General features: G+C 37.7%; 1 protein-coding gene across 5 annotated transcripts in view; it reads right to left on the reverse strand.

Annotated features, from left to right (window-relative positions):
- The window catches only part of TOX (thymocyte selection associated high mobility group box), a 219,262-nt gene that overhangs the window by 93,994 nt on the left and 100,853 nt on the right, over positions 1–24,415 (reverse strand). For all 5 annotated transcript variants that reach the window (XM_064387136.1, XM_064387151.1, XM_064387134.1 and 2 more), the window contains exon 2: positions 10,852–10,917. In XM_064387136.1, coding sequence (XP_064243206.1) covers positions 10,852–10,917 — 66 coding nt within the window. The remainder of the gene's footprint in view (positions 1–10,851; positions 10,918–24,415) is intronic.

Below are 24,415 nucleotides of genomic sequence, written 5' to 3' on the forward strand. Positions count from 1 at the left end.
ACTCAACAGAATCTCATATTAGCAACAGTTCCTTAAAAATTGGGAATTTGCCTATAGATATTTAATTTAAATGATATGAATGGTTCTGCCAACTATGTAGAGCGTGTCTTAATTTTTCATTTGCACCAAGGCTTCTGTGTCTGAACTGTGGAAAGATGCCAGTTTTTAAAAGATAGATGCTTCAGGCTGTCTCCTCTTCTATTATTGAACACGTTGTTACATAACTGAAATACTTATGAATCGAGAGTAATGTACAAACAATGAGCTCATTAGAAGGGGAAAAACAGCCACGTACCTTATACAAATTTGAAAGTTAGGATAATATATTTGTCAGCTGATATTTCCAGGAGTTTTAATAAGACCAACCTTATCTCTAATTTCTAAATGGAAGACCTTCAGAAGCAAGTGGTTTTTAGCTGCTTTTGTCTCTGCATGAACAAGGCTTGATAACTTGAGACTATAATGCATTACTGTGGAAACCTTCGGTCTGTTACATAAATCATCTTAACACTCAGCAAGAATTGTCCAACAGTGCCATTGATATGTTCAAGTCAATGATCCTGAAAACAATTTTTTTGTGTTTCTTCATATGGTAGACAACAGCAATAAATCATATTCATTTAAAAACACACAATATACTAATTTATCAAGCCACAGCTATCAAAAATGTATTACAGGGGAAGGTATAACTTTTTTGTATTGTGTTAATCAATTTCTCTAATTTGCATTAGTTAAAGGCCAAAGCCCCAAGCAAAACATTAATTTTCCTCTACCAGATGAATTCTGTTTTCAAGAAAGAGAATGTGCTGACAATTATATTATTAATTTTAAACAATCATAATTTTCAGAGTGTACAGAACTATGTAAAACAACAGACTCTTTTAAAGATTTCACTCTTGAGGGTCTTTTCATTAATTACATTAATTTTATGCATATAGTGTAGCTGTTTGCTGGGAAATGTGTTTTCAATAGAGGCTTTAAATTGAAACAGTTTAAAGATGACAATACGTAGGAGCACAAATATTATAAGAGGCTAAAGGATCTGGGGCCTGCAAACACCAATACTGTTATTGAAGCAGTTAAACTTCCCTTCAGACAAAAATACAGCTGCACACTTTTCCTATTTAGAACATTTGAATAAACTTAAAAGAGAAGTGCAAATCTTTTATGAATTACTGACCAAATGGCCAAAGCAGTTGTTTAGGCAAGAGCTTTAGGCACAAATGGAGCATCCTTAGCCCCCAAAGTGGAGTCTTGTCCCTCTAACCTGTGACAATCTTTCCTTAGCATGTCCCCAGTGGGCATCCAAGTGTGGTCATTGTCCAACGCCCTTGTCACCCTTCTCTCCTGAAAAGAAAGGTATTTTCTCTCCCACAATGTCTACTACTACTGCTACTACTACTACTCCTCTAATTATTATTCTTGTCATTATTTTTGTTCTTATTAATACTACTATTACTACTATACTTCTACTACTAGTACTGCTGCTGCTGATGCTGCTACTATTACTACTACATTTTAATTAAAGATAAAATTAATAAGGTAACTCAGGGTCCTATTTGACAGGCTTTGGTCTGTACTATAATGCAGGCAGCATCATGTATGCTATAATCTTGAACTCAGCACTACAAGACATACTTCCATAAATCAGTTACTATGTGTGCTAAATATTCTTTCTAAACTAGAGATAAAAAGCATATTAGAAATAAAAAACTTTTTAGAGATCCTCTCTGCAAAACATATCCAAATTATGCTCAGTACAAAGCGCTGGGTAATAAAACTAGCAATATACATATTTAATAAGCAGAATTGAACTGAAAAAAAAATAGAAGTCACAACTTCACAAATCCTGCTGCTTGAAAATATAGATGATACACCACATTTAACCTGTCAGAAGCCTCATTAGCATCATAGCATAGACTCTAAACCAGCAATCAAGACAGTGTGCTCTTCAAATGTTTACATTTTTAAATGCTCTTAAAATAGCAGTACTATAGATTTACATTTAAGTATATCTGTTTAGGAGGCAAATATTCTGTCTAAATTTCCATATCCCTTCTGAGATAGACACCAAAAGATGAAACAGTATTATACTTAGGGCACACAATGAGGAAGGACATAGGATCCTTTCATTTTTTGTTCGGGACTTTTTTTTGCCTTCTTTCTCTTTTCTTTCCTTAGAAAAGCTTAGAAACAATGGATTGCTTCTCACTATTCAAAAGGAGAGTGGGTCCTACCTGTACCATGCTTCTCCTGAATGACTGATGAATCACCAGAAAAAAAATCAGATTTAATGTAAAATGTCACCACTTGAGAAAAGGAGGGTCAAAACAGAGGCACGGATACTCTTTGCAATGATGATGTAACTTTTGTTTAGTCCTGTGCCAACCACAGGAGAAGCTGAAAGCTGAGGCAGATCAAAGCTCCCAATTCCTACCAGTGGTCCCCCTGGCTTTAACACCTAGATTTCGGACCCAGCACTTTACAGTAAAAAGGCCAAGGAAGTGCTCAGTATATGAACGAGTACAGATTATTTGAGCAAGTAAAAGTGGCAGGATCTGGCCCCCTCTCTTATTAAAGTGTCATGTAAGCTTGGGACTGCTGGGACCCCAGTAATAAGTTCAATCGTACTAATGTCATACAAACTATCAGCAGTGTAGTACCTATTAAGACATTTTTATAAACTGCAAGAAATATACAAGCTATTACAAGATATAATTCTGAAAAACAGACTTCTATGTAAGAAGCCAATTTAAGAGGAAAACAACATAAACAATAGTAACTTGCGTGCTCAAGTGAAGCATCTTTTTAATTTTGAGTAATGAAGATGTCAAGCCAAATGCTAGAGTAGTTTAACTTAATTAGGTGGCCTATTTTTCCAGGCAGCCTTTCATTTCCCATTGAAAACTCAGCTTGTATGCGAGGCAACAAGAGCAATTTTGTCTGTAATGAATACCTCTGGGACTCCACGGAGTGATCATTTGAATGTTACATTGAAGACTGGTTTGAGTAACTAGTTTGGGCTTGTTGAGATGCCAGATTTTGTAAAACTAACTAGATTAATCAAAGACTGGCATCTTATCGGTTTATTCGGTCAGGGGTCAGCAGGTCAAACTGACTCTACTGTGGCAGCCTTTGCCAAAAGGGACAGTATAATAGTAATTGGTCTAATTTGTAGTTCAAATTCTCGTAATTCTTCCAGACGTTTTATGGACCGAAAAAGGTTCATTTTATGTGAAGCTCAGATGAAAAATACTGCCTTTAACATTTCCCATGGTTACATCCCATAATTCATCCACGCTGCTGACCTGTAGCATTTCCTGGAAAGGAAACTACATAACTAAAATATATGATGTCTGTAATCTGTTTTCACATGCTAAAAAAGTTGTACATGAAGGAGCAGAGGGAAACATTTTGAAGGATATTTTATACTGGCTGCTCATTAAACAGAAAGTTGTCTCATGACATGCACAGCAAAAGGCAGTGCCTTTTCTCTTGTGATATATGAAAAAATACCTCTGGCTTTTGGACAGAGAATTCATCATTTGATGATTGATTTTCTGTTTACCTTTTTCATGGTAAAATAATAGCTTTTGTTGTTTTTACCTTATTGATTTATTGCGGGCCTATCACTGAAGTTGCTGTCATCCTCATGCCACAGCTAAGACAAGATGCAGTGTTTACTTTACTTCCCTCTCATCAGCAACTCTTAAGAAAAATACTTTTAATTGATGCACAGAATCACTGTGCATTCAACAGGGCCAAGTTCACAATTTCAGCATTAGTCTAGAGGTATCTGACATTTACTTCTAAAGCCCAAAATTCTGTAGCTAGGCAATTACCCTCCAAACCTGTTTCATTAAAAAGTTTTCTGCCCACATGGCTGCAAAGAAAATGTAAGTGCAAGATTTCACAGCCAGAAGACAAATAGAATGCTGAAAAATTTGTTATACTTGCTGAGGTTTCTGATATGATCTCAATTTTACAGATTCACGCTAATGATTTTTGAAGGCTGGAGAGGGACATTTTTGTTTATACAGCTGTAATTATGGGGATGTTTGCTTAGGATCCTTAGGGACTAGATTTTGCCCTCTATAGTGTTTTTATAAAACGTGCTATAGAATAGGCATTAAATGAAAGAGACATTAAGTTAAGGCATGTTTGAGTAACTCATTTTTCAGGGAGAAGTAGGTCGTATACATTTCTTCTGGTCAGAGTACAAGTTCCACACCTACTGAACATAACAGACTAGAATGAATTTGATTAAAAAAGGGTAAATGTACTTCACCTGAGTTACATCTTTAAAGTGAGATTTGTAAAAGCTCTTAAATTCCAGCCAACAGGCCCTAATTCTAACTTCTATTTTTACAAAAGTTGAGGCATTTGATTACAAAAAAAACCCAACAAACCTTGAAGATATACACAGTACATGTTCATACACTTTGAATTAAAGCTAAAGACATTCATACATACTTATATAACACATCCCTGTGGAAAAGGGCTTGGGGACACTGATGGATGGCAAGTTGGACATACGCTGCAATGTGCCAGCCTTGTTCTGGGTTTCATCAAAAGCAGCACGGCCAGCAGGATGAGGGAAAGGATTCTGTCTACTCTATTTTGGGAGAGCCCATCTGGAGTACTGCATTCAGCTTTGGAGTCTGCAGCACAGGCAAACATGAACTTGTCAGTTTGGGTCTGGAGAAGACCACAGAGGTCCAAGGGCTGAAGAATCTCTCCTGTGATGAAAGGCTGAGTTGGGGTTGTTCAGCATAGAGGACATTCTAAGGAGACCTTATAACAGCTTTCAGTATATAATGGGGCTTATAAGAAAGATGGAGACAGACCTTTTATCAAGGCCTGTAGTGCCAGGACAAGCAGCAACAGTTTTAAACAGAGGGGACAGATTTAGACTGGACACAGGAAAAAATTCTTTACTGTGAGGGTAATGAGACATTGTAAGAGATTGTGCAGAGAATTTGTGTGTGCCTCATCACTGGAAGTTTTGAAGGTCATGTTGGATGTGGCTTGGAGCAATCTGATTTAGTGAAAGATGCAACTGCTCATGGCAGGGAACTGGACTAAATGATCTTCAAAGATGCCTTCCAATTTAAACCATTCTATGATTCTAAAGATCTATATCTATAAATACATAGCCTTGTTAATGCAACTGTTGGTGTATTTTTATCGGGAACTCTGTTCTTTCTAGACTCTGCCTGATGTCAAGATAATATTAAAAGACTATGTTTTATTCAGAAGTGAAAGGCAGGGTAAAATTATTACATCTACCTGTAGCTGCTCATTCAGGATCTGAAAGGCCCACCTGGTTTTTTTCTTTCCCTGAGGCCATTTTAACCTATGACCATTTTTTTTTTTAAATTTAATCTGGCATTTATAGAGAAATGGAGAATCAAGAAGTAGAGAAGTAGACTCCCTTCTGCTGATAACCTATTTCTGAAATTAAAAGACAGTGGATCAGGAAGGTGGAATATGGTCCAGCCCTGGACTGCAACCACTCAGCAGACTGCCCAGGTGGCATTGCCTTTTTGCTGCGGAGCAACCTCTCAAATAATGAGCAAAAGTTTTCCAGCTTTTGGGCAGGATTGTGCTAGACTTCAGGTCAGGGTAGTGTGTACCCATGGGACTACAGAGGACCATGTAATGATTCTCCATCTGAGAATACTGCTTTTTCTCAATTCTTTCCAAGGCAGGCAACTCCTGCCCTGCTCTGCCGATGGAGACTGCTGCAGGCAACAAGATTGAAGAGCTGCATCTTCTGGCAGTACCCTGGAATTCTAGCCTACCTACAGGGAAGGACCAATACAGAGCAAGAGAGGGAAGCTATTAGGTAGCATTTATCCATCCCTACTTCACATGAGCAATAGTTATGTCATTAATAACCTAAGACATTATGGTATAAAAATGTAAAAAAATACATGAGTGCTGTATGTAGGAGCATGTGCATAAGGCAACATTAATATGAAAAATCTCTCTTTTGGATGTCATTCCATCCTATTTAACCCTGTAGCTTGTACAGGACAAAACAGTTTTGATACCCATGGTGCCCCCTCCATCAAAGAGCGTGCAGATACATTTTAGGTAGATCTCCGTGGCATAGCTCTGGGAAGCAGGAAAATACCACCTCTGAGCAATCAGTATTCCTTCCTCTGCCTCAGATCTTTTCTTCCCGGTGGGACAATAGGGGTACTGCCCCAAATCATCAGCTCCAGGCCTGTTCTCACCCCTTCCCTTTGGATGTTTAAGGGAATTTGGCAGCTGCACTCATTAACCTTAACATTTATCAGGCCTCAGGAAGGCTACAAATGTGTTAAAGCTTTGTGCAACAGCATCGTGAATTACATTCCATATTGTGACTAGGAAGAAATGTGAAGTAAGCAATATAATTTTACACTGTGCTCTGTGGGGCCCACAAATTACAGGAGGAGGAATAACATAAAGAGTAATTCATGTTCAAGGTTTCAATTATAGGTATGGGGAGAAAACAATAATTGGTGGGAATGTCAAACGCAGATCAGTTGGCATAGTTTTATCTTAAAATTATAAATACTTTCAGATCCAAGTGCAATTAGTAGTGAAAATGTCACAGTTTTACTGTATATGTTTGTTAATATGGCTGGCATAACTAATTTAGGAGATGCCTTCAGTGTAGAGTCCTGTACTACATATAATGTAACCAAAAATGCAGTACTTACACATATATATAAAATGTACACAGAGACAACATTGCCAAACAGCCTTTTGGGACGCTCTAAAAGAATATCATTAATTTTTACTGTACACTTACTCTTCTGGCTCAGTTCCAGCACTAGCTTTCTGTAAAAATCATTTCAAGTATAGAATTATGCTATTTGCTTGCAGCAACATCACAGGAACAGTAGTGAGCCATATGTTGCTACTTAGCAACTTGGTCTGTAAGTCCCAAAGCATGTACTGATTTGAAAATTGAACAGAAATGATAATTATTGTTGAGGGATGCTGTGAGGCAACTTGTCTTGGATTACCAAACTATACAGATGTTTGATGTTATACAGCAAAAGGAACAAAACTATATTTTTTCCTGTCTAATGGCTGAGCTTTTATTTATGTTAGCCTAAGGGGGACAAATTGATTAAAACCTGTAAAATAATATAAGGTGATGTTTTTCTGGATAGGAACACTTTGGAGCAAACAGAAGAACCGATGTGCTTGTCAGCATGTATCAGGACCCCAGCAATCCTGCCTCTATGGTCACCTAATCCTGAAGACAGCCAAGTGGAAATCCATTGGTCCTTGGCGTTACATACCATGACTCAGTCTGCCAACCCACTTCCCAAATAAGCTATGACAGACCTCTGAAATTAAAAAATTATGCTCATGTCTGACTCAGTCAACATGACCAGAGCTTCAATAAAAGTTTCTGATAGGACTATGTATCTCCTTACATGTGGTATTCATATTTTAGTTAACAGACGAGAATGAATCAAGAAAAGCAGAATAATTAACTCACTTCTCATTCTGAAAGATTCAACCCCTATCTCTGATCTTGTGAGGGAACAGCCAAGTTATTAAGGGTGGGAAGGAGCCTGAATTCCTCACACTGAGATCATGCAATGGCAAGACACATGAACATAGGTGCAAAATAGGCATAGGACAAAATTATGATTAGAGTAACTATGCTGTCTTCTGAGAGAGAACATTTCCTTCTCTCTTTTTAAGGCATTATGTCTTTTACATCCAGTAACAGTGACAGGAAAACGAACAAACAGTCCTAAAACTATGATCAGAAAATATAATTGCATCCTTTACTGTTCCTCTCCTTATCCCTGTAAGTAACACAGTCTTTTGTGCTTTGTTTTCAGAGCAGGAAATACTGTGTTTTTTTCCAGTTTTAACCACCAGACTGGATTTTGAAATTGTAATCATTTCACCACTTTTGGCTGACCACCAAATGCTTATGCCCAAGAAAGAAACACCACCCCATTACAGTCAGTGAAGACCTCACAGATACTGCCAATTGTTTAGTTCCTTTGAGGAATGACTAGCAGCTGTCTATGTCAGGAACAGGTTTAGGAAGGCTCCTCTCACAGTCGCAGGTTCTTGATGAAACATGAGAGACAGGTTTCCATCACACCCCATATTCCTGTTCTCAGTGGAGTTGTTTTGTCTCCTTTTTTTTTTTTTTTTTCAAATACTGTTATTATTACAGGCTTTCACATATGCTCCAGCCCACACAGAGCTGGAACACCTCTTCTGCGAAGGCAAGAAGGCAGGCTAAAAATGCTGGGGTTGTTCAGCTTGGAAAAGATAAAGCTCCAGGGAGATCTTAGAGCAGCCTTCCAGTACCTAAAGGGAGCCAACAAGAAAGCTGAAGAGTGACTTTTTACCACAGCCTGCAGTGATAGGTCGAGGAGGAATGGCCTTAAGCTGCAGGAGGATAGGTTTAGATTAGACAGAAGAAGGAAGCTCTTTGCTATACAGGTAGTGAGGCACTGGCACAGGCTGCCCATAACTTCCCATAACTGGAAGTTTTCAAGGCCAGGCTGGTGGGGCTCTGAGTAAGGCCAGGGCTAGTGGAAGGCTCCCTGCACATGATGTGGGGGTAGGAACTAGACGATCTTTAAGCTCCATTCCAGCCCAGTCCATTCTATGAATCTGTGTATTCACTTAAAACCACTGCAACAGTGTAGGCACCAGGAGAAAAATCCCAGCAAGGGAAAGAAGGTTGTGACAGCCCAAGGCTGACAGCTATTCTCAACCAGGCACAGAAGGCTGGCTGACTGGTGCACACTTGGTAACAAAACACTCTGCCTGGCAATTGACCTGCTTCTTGCCACATGGTCCCCCAGCAAGAGACAGAGGTTGCCTTTGGGTTTTGGGAGCCAGACACCCCAGAGTTCCATTTTGCCATGGTCAGATTTTAAGTCTGTAATCCTTTTCTTGATTCCAGCCTTTAGTAAAAATTCAGGGTTTTCTGACATCTTTGAATTTGGAAATGCCACATATGATAGATTTTTTTTTCCTTGAAGACAAAGTAATTTGCATTTAAAATACCTAGGCCTGGCTCTTTAAAGGTACTTTAAGAACCTTACTTTCACTTCAACCAGAGTGTTAGATGCATAAATATCTCTGAGAATCTGGGCCTTGTTAGCACATGTAGAAACCGCATAAAAGATTAAAACTTATACTCTTAATTTTTCAATACACCATTTAAATTATTTAAACTACATGCATACACAGTACAAAAATATCAACAGAAGAAAAATAATTCTGATGTATAATGTGGATTTGCAATTCTTTATTCAAAACTATTTAAGACAGACATAATGATCCTCTGAAAGGTAGCAGCTGCCTGATAACAGCAATCATTCACAGAGTTTGTATTTCTACTGTTTCAAACAAATTCAATTAGCCCTTGCACTTCAAAACCCTTAAGGCAAGAATGAGATGATACTAGGCTGCTTTAATCTAATAGTAATACTAAAACTTGTCAGTACAGTTTTTGGATTAATGGTTAGAGAAAAATTAATAATATAATTTTTCATTTTTTAATCAAACAGTTCTATTCTAAACTACCTCTGGATCTTGGTGGGTTCTTAGCTGAATAAGTTCAATCATGCACAACTCCTAAATGCAAAGTACTATTGGTCTCTAAAGGTATTTCAGAGTGACTTCAACAGAAAGCAGCGAAGCAACATGGTGGAACGCTTTAAAGATGGTCTTTTTGATTGAACCATGTACTCATCTCACACAATCTCCTGCCCCCAAGGAACCTGTGTACCTGAAGAACACTACTTCATGAAGACATTTAGTTTTGAATGCACACTTTCCAAAGCTGTTGATTCCTAAGTTACATCTAGTTATCTGACATAATTATCTGAAGCTATGTTATCTGGACATAATTACTATTCATTCAAACTTATTTCCTACCTAATAATAAGAGTTTTACACATAAGCCTCCTGGCTCTGTCAGGCCAGACACCACTGGCCTGAAATATGCATGACATGGACTACAAGTCTGGTTATTCATGGCAATTTCTGATTCAATCTAACTGATCTGCAGCACCATTCCCACCTCTTACTGGAGCAAAGTTAAACTGAAACATGCAAAATAAATGAAAAATTCCCCCCTACATATAGACCTAGCAATAGGTAGGCAACCCAAAACTTTCAAAACTATTTTTGCTTTTTAAGGAGTAATTACAAGTGTAATTCTTAGAAATCTATAGGATCTTTGAGGTCAAGTGGAAAGGTGGAAGATTTTTTAATTTACATCCAGTATCAAAATTTAGTGTGCATGGTTCCCCAAAACGAAAAGGGTTCAAAAATACCTTTAAAGAATGCACATCACATTAAGCCTTTTGGCCTGTAGGCTACAGAAGGCTAAGTCACTGCCTTAACTCCACTGCTAATTGTGTAATAGCAACATTCCTCAGACACAGGATTAGTGCTAAAAATGCAACTCTTCAACTGTTCCATGCGTGATAATTAAAGATATTTGTGACATGTATAGCTTATAATGATTAACTTGTCTGCAGTCAGATAAACAAATAACCTGCACCTGTAAAGACTTTATTTCCTGAAGGTAAAACAACTGTTTAGGAAAGATCATGCTGGCAAAACAGCTGCTTGCATTCTGGAGAGGAAACAAGGTAGTATCTTTCAACAAACGCCAACTCTGGTGTTTTATCAGCTCTATCTCATTAACTGGAAACAAGGCTTAAATGCTTTGTTTATAAATTATGATTATTCCTGATTGCAGCAGTTACTGATAGTGCCACTCATTTGCAATGCAACTCTTTGAATTTTTTTAATTACAATTTGAAACAAGGCAGAGAAGATTAATTAACCCACCTGGCTGGCTGGCACGTAGTCCTGGCTTGGTTCTGTCATACTCATATACATGTTCTCACCGTCAAACTGCAAAGGAAATAATAGTAAACATTCAGCAAACTCGATTTTTTAGCATTGACTGAAAAAAACCAGTTGCTATAAAATAATATTACAGCCTGGTTTTAGAGACTTGTAATTGCATGTGTGCATCTTGTCTTTGATGTTCCTGTTGTCATCCTTATTGACCCTGGATGTCAGTGATTTGGAGTAATTAGCGCTCTAGTAATTACAGCTAGCAAGGAAGAAATGAATGGTTTCCTTTCATCTGCAATCTGTTTTAAAACAAAATGCCTCATTTTGTGCACCATGTATACATATTGCTGTTGGTTGCAATGAAGTACTAAGTGAATTGCACACTTACTGAGAAAAGAAAGATGAGAATAGAATCTGCACTAAAATGCATCTTAATGGATTCCAACTTTAGCTTCTGAGTAGAACTAGAATTGAAATTTCAAAACAAATTAAACCCCCTCCAATTGAAATGTTCCCATGTCAGAAAATAGGAAATACATTTCCAGACAGCTTTCAGACATCTGAATGTATGAAAGAATATACCTCCCGACCGTATGGTGTAAGAGGATAGTTTGCTTGATGTGTGAATAAAGTAAACATTCATAATCAGAACTGCAAAAATAACCATCTGTAAATGATAAATACCATTCCTGGAAATATATACAATATATAAAAAGCTTATTTCCTTTTCTCCTTTCCTTTTTATTTCTTTTTTTTTTTTTTTCCTCCTCTCAACTGCAGTTAAGAAGTAACAGAAATGTCATAGAAAGGAGTTGATTAAAATCTGAAGTTTTAGATGGAGAAAAACTGTCAGATCTGAAGCCTCATCCTGTACCAGCACAAAGAAGTGTAAAACTACTGATTTCTTACATAGTCTGGAAAATGTCCCCACAGAACTCTCATCACACCCACTCAAGTGGCAGTACCAACAGGGCGACGATAGTCCCAGTGTCTGCTCAGGAGCTAGGGAAAATCTTTTCAAACCTTTTAAGCAGAAATTAACAACAGCAGGAATTCCTATCTCCAGTCATGAACCACAAATTTCCAGCTGTTATGAGGTCTGTTTGAAATAACTTGCATCCGACCCCTTGTGTGAATGCTTAGAGTGACATATTTTGGACATCAGCCATTGTTTTGCATGACACAGCAGGTTTTTTAAGAAGTCCCTACTACTGAGATTGCTCTGCTCCCACAGAAGGTGCCTGTGAAAGATCGCATGGATATTTCTTGATCAGTGTTGAGCTTCTGGGGATATTCTACCTGCAAGGTGCAGTATATTCTACTAGCCTGAGGTGGCAAAGTTAAACTGTGTCTTTGGCAGATAGCTCTACCAATTTTTGCTGAGGTGGCTGAAAAGGTTTCTGCTTCCAGCTGTTCATCCTCTTTCTCTGCCAGAGGCTACAAGGCTTGTAACAGCAGCAGTAACATGAACAAGTGCCAGCTCCTGGCACAGCAGCTGATGGTCTGCCCTTCCTGGCCAGAGCTATTTAATAGTCACAGACTATCTGTCAGAAGTCCTAGTTTCATGGGAGGGAAAGGATTATGCCACAGACACAGATCTGCCATAGGGAATAGAGGATTTCTAAATTTTGACAGAATAGAGATAGTTAGATTAGATCACAATATAGAGATTGATGCTTTTTTGTTTCTTGTTGACATAGACCATTTATTTTAGCTTTCTCAAGCATTCAAAGTAGAGTTCTGGAGAAAAAATTTTAGTATCTGGATTGGAAAAAAATTCATTGTTACTTCTACTCAGATGAACAGGCAAAATTCTGAAGAGAGATTTCAGAGCCAGTAGTGGGAAAGCAAGCACTCCAGTGCAAGGCCTACAGGAGCTCAACTTATTCAGCTTGTCAGACGAAAGGCTGAAAGGTGCCTTGATCACTGTGATTGGTACTTACACCCTGGAAAGATGTCTGATAGCAAGATGTCAGCCTTCCTGACAGTGGTATAATGAGATCTAGTGTTGAGAAATGGAAGTTACAGAAATTCAGCCCTGAAATAAGATACAAGTTCCTACTTTAGGAGGTAATTAAACATTATGTCAACAGCAAACTCATCATTTCTCAGACATTTTAGAATGAGGTTTGATATCTTTTTTGGAACAGATGCAATCCATATCACATTTCCCATGGACAGGATAGTTACACTTGCTGGTTATGGGAGTCCTATCTGCCTTGGAAGCCATCATTCCTTGAGTCTCCTCCTTTGAATTTCCCTCGTTATCTTCATACATTTGTTGTGATGCATTGCAAGCTTTGCTATAATTCAAATACTGTGTTGCATGTGTTTAGTTTCAGTGAAGAAATTTCTTTTCTTTTCTTCCTACTGGCTAGATGCAGTCAATTATTATTTCAACTTATTTTGCCTTCCATAATGCATGAGACTATGATTTAAGAATTTTTATGACATAAACTTGTCTTTCATATAATTCCCTCTTTTGAATCTTTGGTCACCTGTCCTTGGTCCCAAGCTTAAAATCACCAAATCTGCATTCTTTGAATAATTTCCCTAAGGTTCAGTATTCCATGAATACTGAAATTTTTATAATTCTGTGTGTTGTTCTTGGATTATCTGCCTACCTAATCAGTGACTTGCTATTAGTGATCCCCCTGATATGACAGGATATTGGATCTCATCCTCTCCTGTTTGTTGTTCGTGGCCCTCTATTCAGCTCTGATGTATTTTTTATTTCTACCATGGTCTGTGAGCTTTATGTGAGCATGTTTCAGAGAAACCAAAACAGAAAAAATATGTGTAAATTTAAACATCGTGGCCTTTTGACATTACATGAGAAATGTAAGGGGATTGATGCTTACATGAGAAAAGATCTTCTCCAACATTTTGGATTAATTTGTTAGGGTAAATTTTTAGAAAAATAAATCGATGCATAATGTTTATAAAATCGGAGTGACCTGTTAACATCTAAAAATACCGAGCAGCTGTCTGATTTGTTACTTAATTTCTTTAATATTCAAGCATGGAATTTAGTCACTGCAATATTTAGTATCTGCTTGTCAGAAGTATGTGCAAGATGTTGTGTAATAGGTTATATAGGTCAGCAAGATTTGATGGGATGTGTATTTTTTGTAGTGTTTATATATGTAGAGTGTGGACTGTAATGCATCAGCTGACAATAACACTCTTGCCATGTTAGTGTTTGTACTACATTTACTGCTGTTCAAATTATTATCTGCCCTCAGTCCAGTGCAGTGGGGTGCATGGCTACTTGGCAGTTCCTAAGACTTTGGATATGAGCCTGAAAAACACCCATAAACTCAATGGATGAGACATATACACATGCATTTTGTACAGCAGGTATTGCCAGGAGATACCTCCTTCACGTTCTCAATGTTTACTAAAATGTTTATAAAAGAGTGAAAATATGATCTTTGTATACCAGAATAAAACAAAATATTTACTGCAACGCTGATTTGTTTATTCGTCATCCCCTTTCCCAACTACCAAAGCAGTGTGAAATAGAGATGACCTGTACATCCTACCATAGCCAAAACAAGGGTACACAAGCTTTCAATAACAAAAAGTTCAGAAAAACTGATGCAGCTCACCTTGCCCAAACATGACGATCCCACATCAAAACAATAAACTGAAGAAAAAATGCCAACAACTGGATCAACTGGAAAGTTCTATTTATATTTTTCCCCATCTGTTTAGAAGCTTCCAAAATGTGCCCCTAAACCCCAGAAATGAATATTGAATCATTTCACCTTTAATAGACTGCTTTGTAACGTGCAGGCTCTGCAGCATGGCACTTTTCAACAAGTCTCCACCTGGACCCCTTAATTCATGCCATATCCACCTGGAATTCAGCTTTACAAATAAGGTGATGTATGCAACAACAGTTCAAGCAACCTATCTGGATCAGAGTGAGTCTAAAGATGAGCAGATATGGCTCAAATATGTCTTCAACTACCAAAGTGTCCTTCCAGATTATACTCTATGCCTCCAAAATTGTCTTATTGTACTCATCATTCTCAGGTTGGCAATCTCAGCTTGTATTCCCCTAAGCTTTCCTGCCACTCACTGTGCTTGATTTCAAGCAAAGAAAATGCACAAGCATCACTTAACCCATGGATGATTCATCCCAACAGAACAGAAGAAACACAAAGGCAGGCAGTTAAATGAACTGTCTTTTATGAACCTATGTATGATATATATATATCATATGACATTTCATATAAAGCTTTCCCAATGTGTCTCCAAGATCCCTCAGTATCATTAATACCAGGTTTCAGAATCTTTCATTTTAATCTATTAAATGTGAATGCTAATACAATATTGTGGTGTGTGATAATAACTACTCTTGACAACATTTCTTTTCACATTAAAGTGTAACTGCATGAGAAGTTTGGGTGAGAGCAAATGAAGAATATGACTGCATTGTAATATGAACATAAATATAACTGGGAACTAATTCTAATATAAATTCAGGATTGCATAATATTCTTTATTTAAATTATTATAAATAAAACATACAGGCAACACCATGGCATGGCCAGTTAGAAGCCCCCTCGGAATGACCCTTTGTAAGACAAGCTGTAGTGTTCAGCAACCAATATGCACAAAATACCCAATTGCTGTTATTAAATACAATTTACTCATAGAAGTTAGGGATGTAATTGCATAAACATTGGCTGACTGTAACTAATGCAAGAGGTATGACAGAGTTCAACAAATGCCCAAAGTGGTAAAGGTGTTTTAAAAGATCCATGGTTGCCTTCTGCCTTCCATTAATGTGACATCATACCAGAGTCACACAATGTATGGTCAGGAACTGGTTTTCATCTCCCCATTTAAATTGTGGTAAACTTTATCAGCATTTATAGCAGTGATTATGAAGTAGCAAAGCTTGCAAGAACAGTATTTTTTATTCATTCTTAATGTGCTTTAAATTAAATCACCCTGCATGTCAGAAAGATACTATAAACAGGTTGAACAGACAAAAAAAATTTCTCATGGTAACACTAATGAAGAGAATGTTTATTTTATCATCTAACTAGACAGAAAGCTTTGGAATACAACAAGGAGGGTGCAAGACAGAAGAAAAAGCTAGAAGGGCTTGAGAACCCAAGAGGAAAAATGGAAATAAAATATATTTTTATACTGATAACTCTATGTGCATATACAGTTATTATAAATGCAGATAAATATCTGCATTAGCTTCATGTATCTTGTTCAGATGACAGCTACCACACAGACACATATGTTAAACAAGCTTTCAGCCTAGCTTCAGGTTCTCCCCTCCACTTAAACTACCTTCCTATACCAAGTCACTCTGCTTTCATTGCCAGGATCACCTCTGCTATCTGGATTACAGGGAGAATGACATTTCTTCCCTCTAACTCTCTCTTCTTGCTTTGTAACATTTATTTGCTGTTGTTGTGAAATGAAGGGTTTATTTTGTTCCTTTTTCATCCAGTTTTTGACTTCTGAGGGTATTGTATAATTGTTCTCTCTTTCTATGCATATATATAATGTGTGCCCTAAGTTCTTCAGGCACAGTTATATGAGCTATGGGAAAGAAAAAAATCAAGCACACAAATGTTAGAGCTTCTTCTCATTTATACTGAAGAAGAGCACCATGTGCCAGTACTGCATCTCATCCAGCTGCAGTGTGGGTAGGGAAGCACAAGGAACATGAGCCCAAATGGCTTTTGATGCCAAAACACGCTTGGGACAGGGGTGTGGAGGGGGAGCAGCTTTGGAAAATGTTCTGTGCACAGATATATCCCAAAAGTTATACCTTAAAATGTAAATATTAAAGGAGGAGAAGCAAGGGGACAGATGATGATATTGGTGAAAGGTGCTATGTTTAATAAGTTTATCCAAAGGCACTTGGACTTGACATTCTGATTTCTTCAAAGCATCTTAAAGGTCTTCAAAGCATGTGTTATTAATCACATAATCTAAATACAAATTCTCCCATCTTAGATTTGAACTGGAAGATAGATTTAGGTTTAAATATAAACTTTAGTTATATCATTAAACCATAGTTTACCTTAGTCTGATGGTGCCCCTGCACAATTTGTTATGTTTCATTTTAAGAAGTTGCAATAACATTGTGTAAAACGATTATTTATTTCTAGTGATTTAGTGATTTCACTGCTTACAGGTTCTATATATCATTTGTAACTTACATTACCTAAAAGCCACTAATCCTGAAAAATCTTTAAAGCTAGGTAATTTTGTTTATTTTAAACCAAATGCCAAGAGTGGATATTGTCTCATGTTGCTTGATGACAAAGAATGATATTTTGTTTTACTCAGAGCTGCTGAAATGACACTAAAATAATAATAGGATACAACATAAATCATCAAATTGCTATGCTAAAGAAACAGTTGATCTTGTTATGGCAACCATTAAAGATAAAACCAGAGATGCTCTGTAAACATTATACACAGTGGAAAATCCCTTTCTTGACACAGTTTGGCAAAGCGGTACATTTGTATTAAATTGAAACTCCATTTTGTCTCCTGAACTCCATTTTGTATGCTGTCCTTGAATACGTTTAAATTTGCCCAAGACAGGTTACAGTAATGCAATCCAGACAGGCACCCTTCCCAGGAAAGAGGCTTGACACCTCACTGAAGGACTATCACAGGGAAATTGTCAAAAAACAATCTAGCACTATCTACTTTGATTGTTCTGCCGTCTTCCCTCCCTTCTTCCATAAACCTTGTTTATCAGCAGAGGAGCGTACTGAAAAAGCACGAGATTGGGTGAAAATGACTGAATGGCAAAAAGAAGTCAAATTCTTTGCAGAGCTGGATGCCTCTCTGTGGCCAAAGGGAGGTGATTAGTGCAGACTGGCAGGATCTGGAGGAGTCCTGTCCCATCTGGAACACTAGGAGCCCTCCAGTATACAGAAAGTTTGATGAGTCAAACAATAGAGTAGAGACTGCATGTCTCAAGACTATTATTATTAATTATTATTATTAATAATAGTAATAATTTTAATTCTGCTACTAGTTTTCAAGAGCAAAGTATCAGGAAAATCCTTTATATCTCCAGTCCTTTCATCTTCTTACGGGCTGCTGAAGATTCTGAACCAGGACTATGGGGTATACTGTCTTTATGTGGTCCAAGTGATGTCTGGACTGGGCAGACTGGAGTTGGGAAGGAACCTGCCCCGGTCTTAAGGGCACCCACAAGGTGTGTGAGAGCACTGGCAGCAGCCTCAGAGCAGGAAGAAAGGGTGCTGCTTCACAAGGAGATGCTGTCAGACATTTCCTATCTTAGACAAAGCTAGAAACAACCACAAAACTCACTTTGCCCACAACATCCAACAGACTTGGACCCATTTGGTGCTTGGATCCAAGTGTGATAGGGCTTACAGAGCAGCACTGCTTTTTCTACCACCTGGCTTTCAAAGACAAAATGTTTTGTAAATACACTACTTGATTCTCCTCAAATTAGACAATTTTTTTCTCATTTTCCATTTATAACACCTGCTATTGCCTCAAAAAATACAGACAGTGCTGTCAAAGTTTTCTCTCAGACTTTTATGCCTGTGTCATAAATACCCAATCCACTATTGCATTCCTCAAGCTTACTCACTATTTACCTCTCTCACTGGGAGAAAGGGAGGAGACAGAATGTTTGCTGAGTTATGTCCTCATAGGTGGAGAGCTGGCTGAATATCTAAATATATACTGGTAGTTAAAACCTGAATAATGGCACTACAGCATTTGTGTTTTTCCTGCACTTAATAGAGGTTAATGTGAAACTGCAGGAAAGGTGAAGGGGAGTGTTTAGCTTCCCGCTTGGAGCCTGCATGTGTCAATGCCTGACAGAGCCTTGAAGTTGTTAGCCTGCATGCAGAGCACTAGCTGAATGAGGTTACAGTGCTGAGCACAGCGGGCTAAAAGAAGTAGGATCAGACTGATAGGAGGAGTGGCAGAGTCCAGGCACAGCAGAGTGTATCAAAGACAGCCCAGGGGAGAGCGGGCACTGTATTAGTCCTTTGTGTACATTTAAATGGAAGACAGTGAACATGCAGAGATGAACTCTGAACTCTCTCAGCTGGGCTCCTGCTCCTTTTAACCTTGGCTCTGTAAATAAAATAAAATAAAATAAAACAATAACAAAAAAACTAAAAAGAAATAAGGTAAAATAAAATAAGCCCAGTGCACTGGGGTCTGGACTCCTATGCTCAGCTATTTTTTGCATATTGAACACTCATTAAATAAACATACCGAGATCAAAGTAGCAAGTGCTTTTGTTATTATTTTACTTAATTCACACTAAATTATAGATGTAGACACCCACTGGGAAAATTGGGTGATAAGGTGGAAAGGTTTGAGCAACTAAGATAAGACCCTTCTTCTTCTGCCCAGAGAAGCTGAGGAAATTTGTTTAACCTGGTAGGCTGGTAACATTTTCCAACAGCAACAGACCAGGCCAATTTCATTACAAGGTCTGATCCTGCATCGTGGAAGGTGAAGGGAATTGTGCCATTGCCAGCTGGACAGGAACTGGGTGAGGAACCAGTAGACTGGTAAGGGAATAGGGATCTTCTTCGAGTTTCAAAGTAATTTTTGTCAATGTTCATCTCTGCCTCATCATGTAAAGTGGTAGATTATGTAATGAAACACGGGAAAGCTTAATAAAAAGGATCTACACAAGGCAAAGAGATGACTAAAAAGCATTTTTTATATATCCACATAGAGAGCCCCTGTGCTGGAGTATAGCAAAAGAGAGGTTCCATGGACCATAGTCAACGAGTTTTGCACAGCTAGGACAGAACCATTGCCTTGCATGAGTATGGAATATCGTAGGGATCCATGGACAGAGTTCTATCTACTGTGCTATTTATAGTGAATGGGATACATATAGTTCCTATGGGTAAGTACATCTCCTTCTGCACAGAATCTTAGAAATAAAAAGGGACAGAATAATATCAACCAAAAACCACAAGCAAAATTCTACTACTATTCTGAAAACCCTATGACAGAGGATCTTGAGAAGCAAATAAAGGTGTCAATTTCCAACAACCTTGCCTGAATGACTCATGTTTGAAATATTAAGTGGGAAAAAACACATAGCATATGTAGAAATATTTTTTTTACCTATGCCTTATTTAAAAATCCAGTTTTAAATATTATCACCTAAGAACTTAAGTGCTCTAGACTAATGCAGCAGGCCATTTAGATCACATGTACAACATGTATTAAAATTATCCTGTTGAAAGGAATGACAATGTGAAAATACTTCAAGTCAAGCACCCATTCAAATATCTAATAAAATAGGACCCAAGAGCTCATGCATTTACAGAAACAGGAATACAATATTTAGGTATGTACCAAACTCAGATGGAAAAAATCAGCTTAAATTTCTGATAGACCGCATTATTTAGCACAGTCTGATGGGATCTCATTAGATAGAACTAATTCAGACCTGGAGAGAGTGATAACAGAAATGACTAATTGCAAGGGCTTAGGAAAACATGGGCATCTGTTAAATGACAAGAGTGTTGTAGGGCTGATATACAATCATAGTTTACCAAAACAGTTACTGTGGCAGCCATGTGGACAATCCTACTTCCATCCACAGTTACTCTGGTACTTAATTTCAACAGCATTATTTTCATTAAGAATGTCACACATGTTTATTTCTCTGTCTGCATCAAATAAGAAGAGGGAGCCCCATGAAAGTTCATAAGAAGAATCAGAACCAACACGGATTTTTATACTTACACTTGCAACAGATTCAGAACCTTGACAAGACTTGTAGCTTGACTTACTACTTTGCTAAGATTGTCTACAGATCAAACTGAGATACCCTGGCAGTGAAATGTAGAGAACTTAGCAGTATTCTATCCTAAAATAGGTCATTTGGGAGTAGATGTGGTTAGAAATGTTCAAAATATTACTCAAAAGCAGAAGAGAAAAAGTTGTTTTACTTCTTTTTCTTACCAACTTCAGTGAAGACATGTCCTTGATGTGAGATCACTTATCTGTTCTCAAAAATTCTAAGTGTTCTCTACACCTTTTAAGATAAAACTTGACCTTCAAGTTCACTTTATGACTAAATTATTCCGTGACTGTTTTCATCTTTTCTTTGTATTTTGCAAAGTTGCACTCATAATAGCTTTTTTAAAGAGTCTGCAGCAGTGTTTCCTTTATACAATTGATATATTTTTTTAACAGAAAAGAAGACAAGTCTATGGAAATGTATTCCAATCTTTTCTAAGTTTTGAAGGTAAAGAGCTAAAATATAAAGCTACAGTTGTACCTGCCACTCTCTTATCAAAACACTCTAAAGACAAAAAATGTCCCACATCCTCCTCCCTACTGTTTGAAGAACAGGTGCCATGCTCAGCACTGGCTGCTGCTTTTCCTACCAATATACTATGAATCTATTGGTGTTGAATACTCCTCACAGCAAATCAGAAAGTTACTCCAATCTGGCATTACCAGCACCATGGCTGTTATCTTTCTAAGAGGCTGTGCATATCAGCTTGAGACAATGACATTAGTGCTGGAAGGAAGTCCCTCGAGCAGGCAAAGCCATCCTCTGAATGAACAGCAGAATAAGTTTCACAGAACATCCACAAAAACTTATTGTCAATTCCTGCCTTAAACTCCAGCAATGGCACTTTCATACATTTTCCTCTTTTGGTTCAAACTCTTCAGCCGTTTTGCTGTTCTATCTCAAGGCCTTTTTCCATCCCTCCAGTCTGCTGAGACAAATGACTTCTACCTTTTACTAATCCTTGTGAACACAAAGACAGATACTCTATCCTCCTCTCCAGAAACCCAATTTAAATTCCTTTAACCTTCTCTGGCAACATGTTTTTTTTCCAAGCATTTCTTCATTTATAATCGCTTAAGTGCTTCCCTTTACTGATGTCCATTCCACCATCTCATGTGCTGTCCAAAATGAATGTAGTGCTCCAGTTAGACATGGATAACTCTGAACAGGTTCTTTATTCCTACAGTTCATCCAGACCCTAGGTATTCATCAATCTCTTTCTTCCTGTACATGTTATTATTTAGAAAATGCTTTGATTTTTGCCAGCCCTTAATAAACGAAATCTTTGAAAGCTTATCCTGATTTATACAGTGGTATGGAAAGTTGCCAGATAACTAGGGTACATAGCATGGTCTATGACAAATGGTGTAGCCCTAAGCTCCATGGATTTTGGCCTAAGTCAGAGCTCTTTGGATTATTCAAATAAAGTATTTTCAAGATGAATCTTATGATGAAGATGACTTTTAAACATTTATATGAGAAATGAAAAAGACACTTTGATCAGAAGAATGTGGGAGTTCAAGTACACAGTAGCACTGTGGGAAACCTTGTTTCAGTCCTATTCTGCCACTCTCTCACACACCACCTGCACTTCAAGGCCATAGGCTGGGTCTTCCCATATCACATATGTGGCTGTCGGCTTCCTAAAAATATCTGTTGATGACAACTTGAATTCATCTCTTTCACATCTAATGCAGTGTTCTCACTCACAGAACATTATTTACTGGTATCAGTCTTTCTAGCTTTGAGTAGAAATAATTTCAGGTCCTTAAGGAATTTCTTAAGAAATTCCTCTTAAGAAGAGAAAAAAAAATTGGCAATTATCATCTTGTCAAATTAATATTGACACGACTGTCACTTCAACATTTGCAGCATGATTTACTTCAGAAGTCCCTGGATGCAGTGAAACAAGCTGAATTCTGTTACACTGGCCATGCAGAGACGTGAGGGAAGTGCTTCATTTTTACCACTTACCATGAAGGGAGCACCAGGCTGGGCTTGCTGCTGGCTAGCCAGGGCTCTGGTTCACTGGCAGTGATTCTCCACCTGCAGCTGCCCAGAGAGACACAGGTACTCCAAACCCCATGGCTAGAAGAGGAGTTATGGACAAGGTGGACACAGGCTTCCCTCATTTTAGTCGAAATTAAACCAGCCAGGCCTTGCAAAGTGCGTACCAGCACTTTTGAACTGGACTATCACACCAATGTAAAAACAAACCTCTTGAAATACAGATAATCCTATGATTCACACAGTGCAGCCTGTGCTTCAGTGCACTGAAATAGAAGCAGAACTCAGTATTTGCTAATCCTACTCTAATTATAACAATCTATGTTCTAACCCCTGCTAATGAGCTAACATAATTTTTTTTAAAGTGTGTATTATAACAATGTGATTAAAGCTTGATGGAGCTGTTCTTATGCTTTTATGACATAAAAATGGTTTCTTATTAGCTTTTGATGTTTCATTTTCCCCACAGCATCACAATATCTGCTTCTGTTTTACTCAATTGTACAATAAGTGTTGTTTAAATTCAGCAAACTCATAGCTTAGTCAGACTCTAGCCATTTGATTGATTATTGAAAATATTCTGTAACAATAATGCCATGGAAAACATGCCTTATCATTTTAGTGTTCCATATTATATTCTCTCACCTTTCTCTACAAGCTACTGAAATATTAATACACTGTCCTCAGGATTTGATAAAACCTGTGGTGAAAATTATCATAATGTTTTATGCCTAAAGACCATTAAATTAGCACACATTAAACTTGAAATAAATTGCTTCAATAATTTTTGTTTAAATGTGTTGTTTTTGTTTGGAAGACTGAAGTACATGTAGAAAGTTTTACATTTATGGAGGAACCTACTAAAAATTACAGCTTCAATGGTCATGCCTAAGATTGTGTCTCTGCTGTACATACACAGAATAAGCTTTCTTGACATAGTCAAACTCATTTCCAAACTAAACTTTCCCAATCTAGAATAACTTAATTCTGTGTTTATTAGGTAAAAAATCCTCAAAGCCAAACCATTAAAGAGGGAACAAAGAAAATCAAGTGGGCAAATTGTACTCAGATTTGTAGGTATACAACTCCAGCAGAAACACAACAGCTGCATAAATATTTCCAAACCCATATTTGGCTTCTTCCCTTCCACATTAAAAGGCAAACACAGCACCAGTTGAAATAATCATGTATTTTCTGATGGAGCAAAATGTCCTTGATTTGAATGCAATTCAGAATTAAACACCTTTTCACAGATGGTGCCGGTACCAGGACACTGGTCTGGGTCTATATTGGTATAATCCAATTGCTTTCAAGACTGAAACTGATCAGTCTCAGAAAATTTAACTCTTATTTAGGTGCAGTTTTCTTTTTTTCCTCATTTTTAGGAAAGCCATTACACGGGCTCATGCATTCAGCACACAGCCTCTTTCGGTGTCAGCAACAATCTGTTTTGTGATATTCTTCTAGGAGAAGTATTAAGAGACTCCAAGATTTTGCAGAGGCTCCTGAGTCTTAACAGCTGTATTCATAAATTGCTAGCCATACTGTATCACTGCTTCTTCCTGTGCTTTGGAGATCATTTAAAACTCCCCAATTTCCCTTATGTCAGTGCCTACAAGTCAAAAGTTCAGAAATAATAACAGAGTACAGATATGTGCCATCATTAGATTCATGTTTTGATAGAAAATTAATTTGGTGTTTTATTAATTTGTTTGAAATAGTAACTAC

The sequence above is a fragment of the Passer domesticus genome, chromosome 1 (genome assembly GCF_036417665.1).
Source record: "Passer domesticus isolate bPasDom1 chromosome 1, bPasDom1.hap1, whole genome shotgun sequence".
Classification (NCBI taxonomy): domain Eukaryota; kingdom Metazoa; phylum Chordata; class Aves; order Passeriformes; family Passeridae; genus Passer; species Passer domesticus.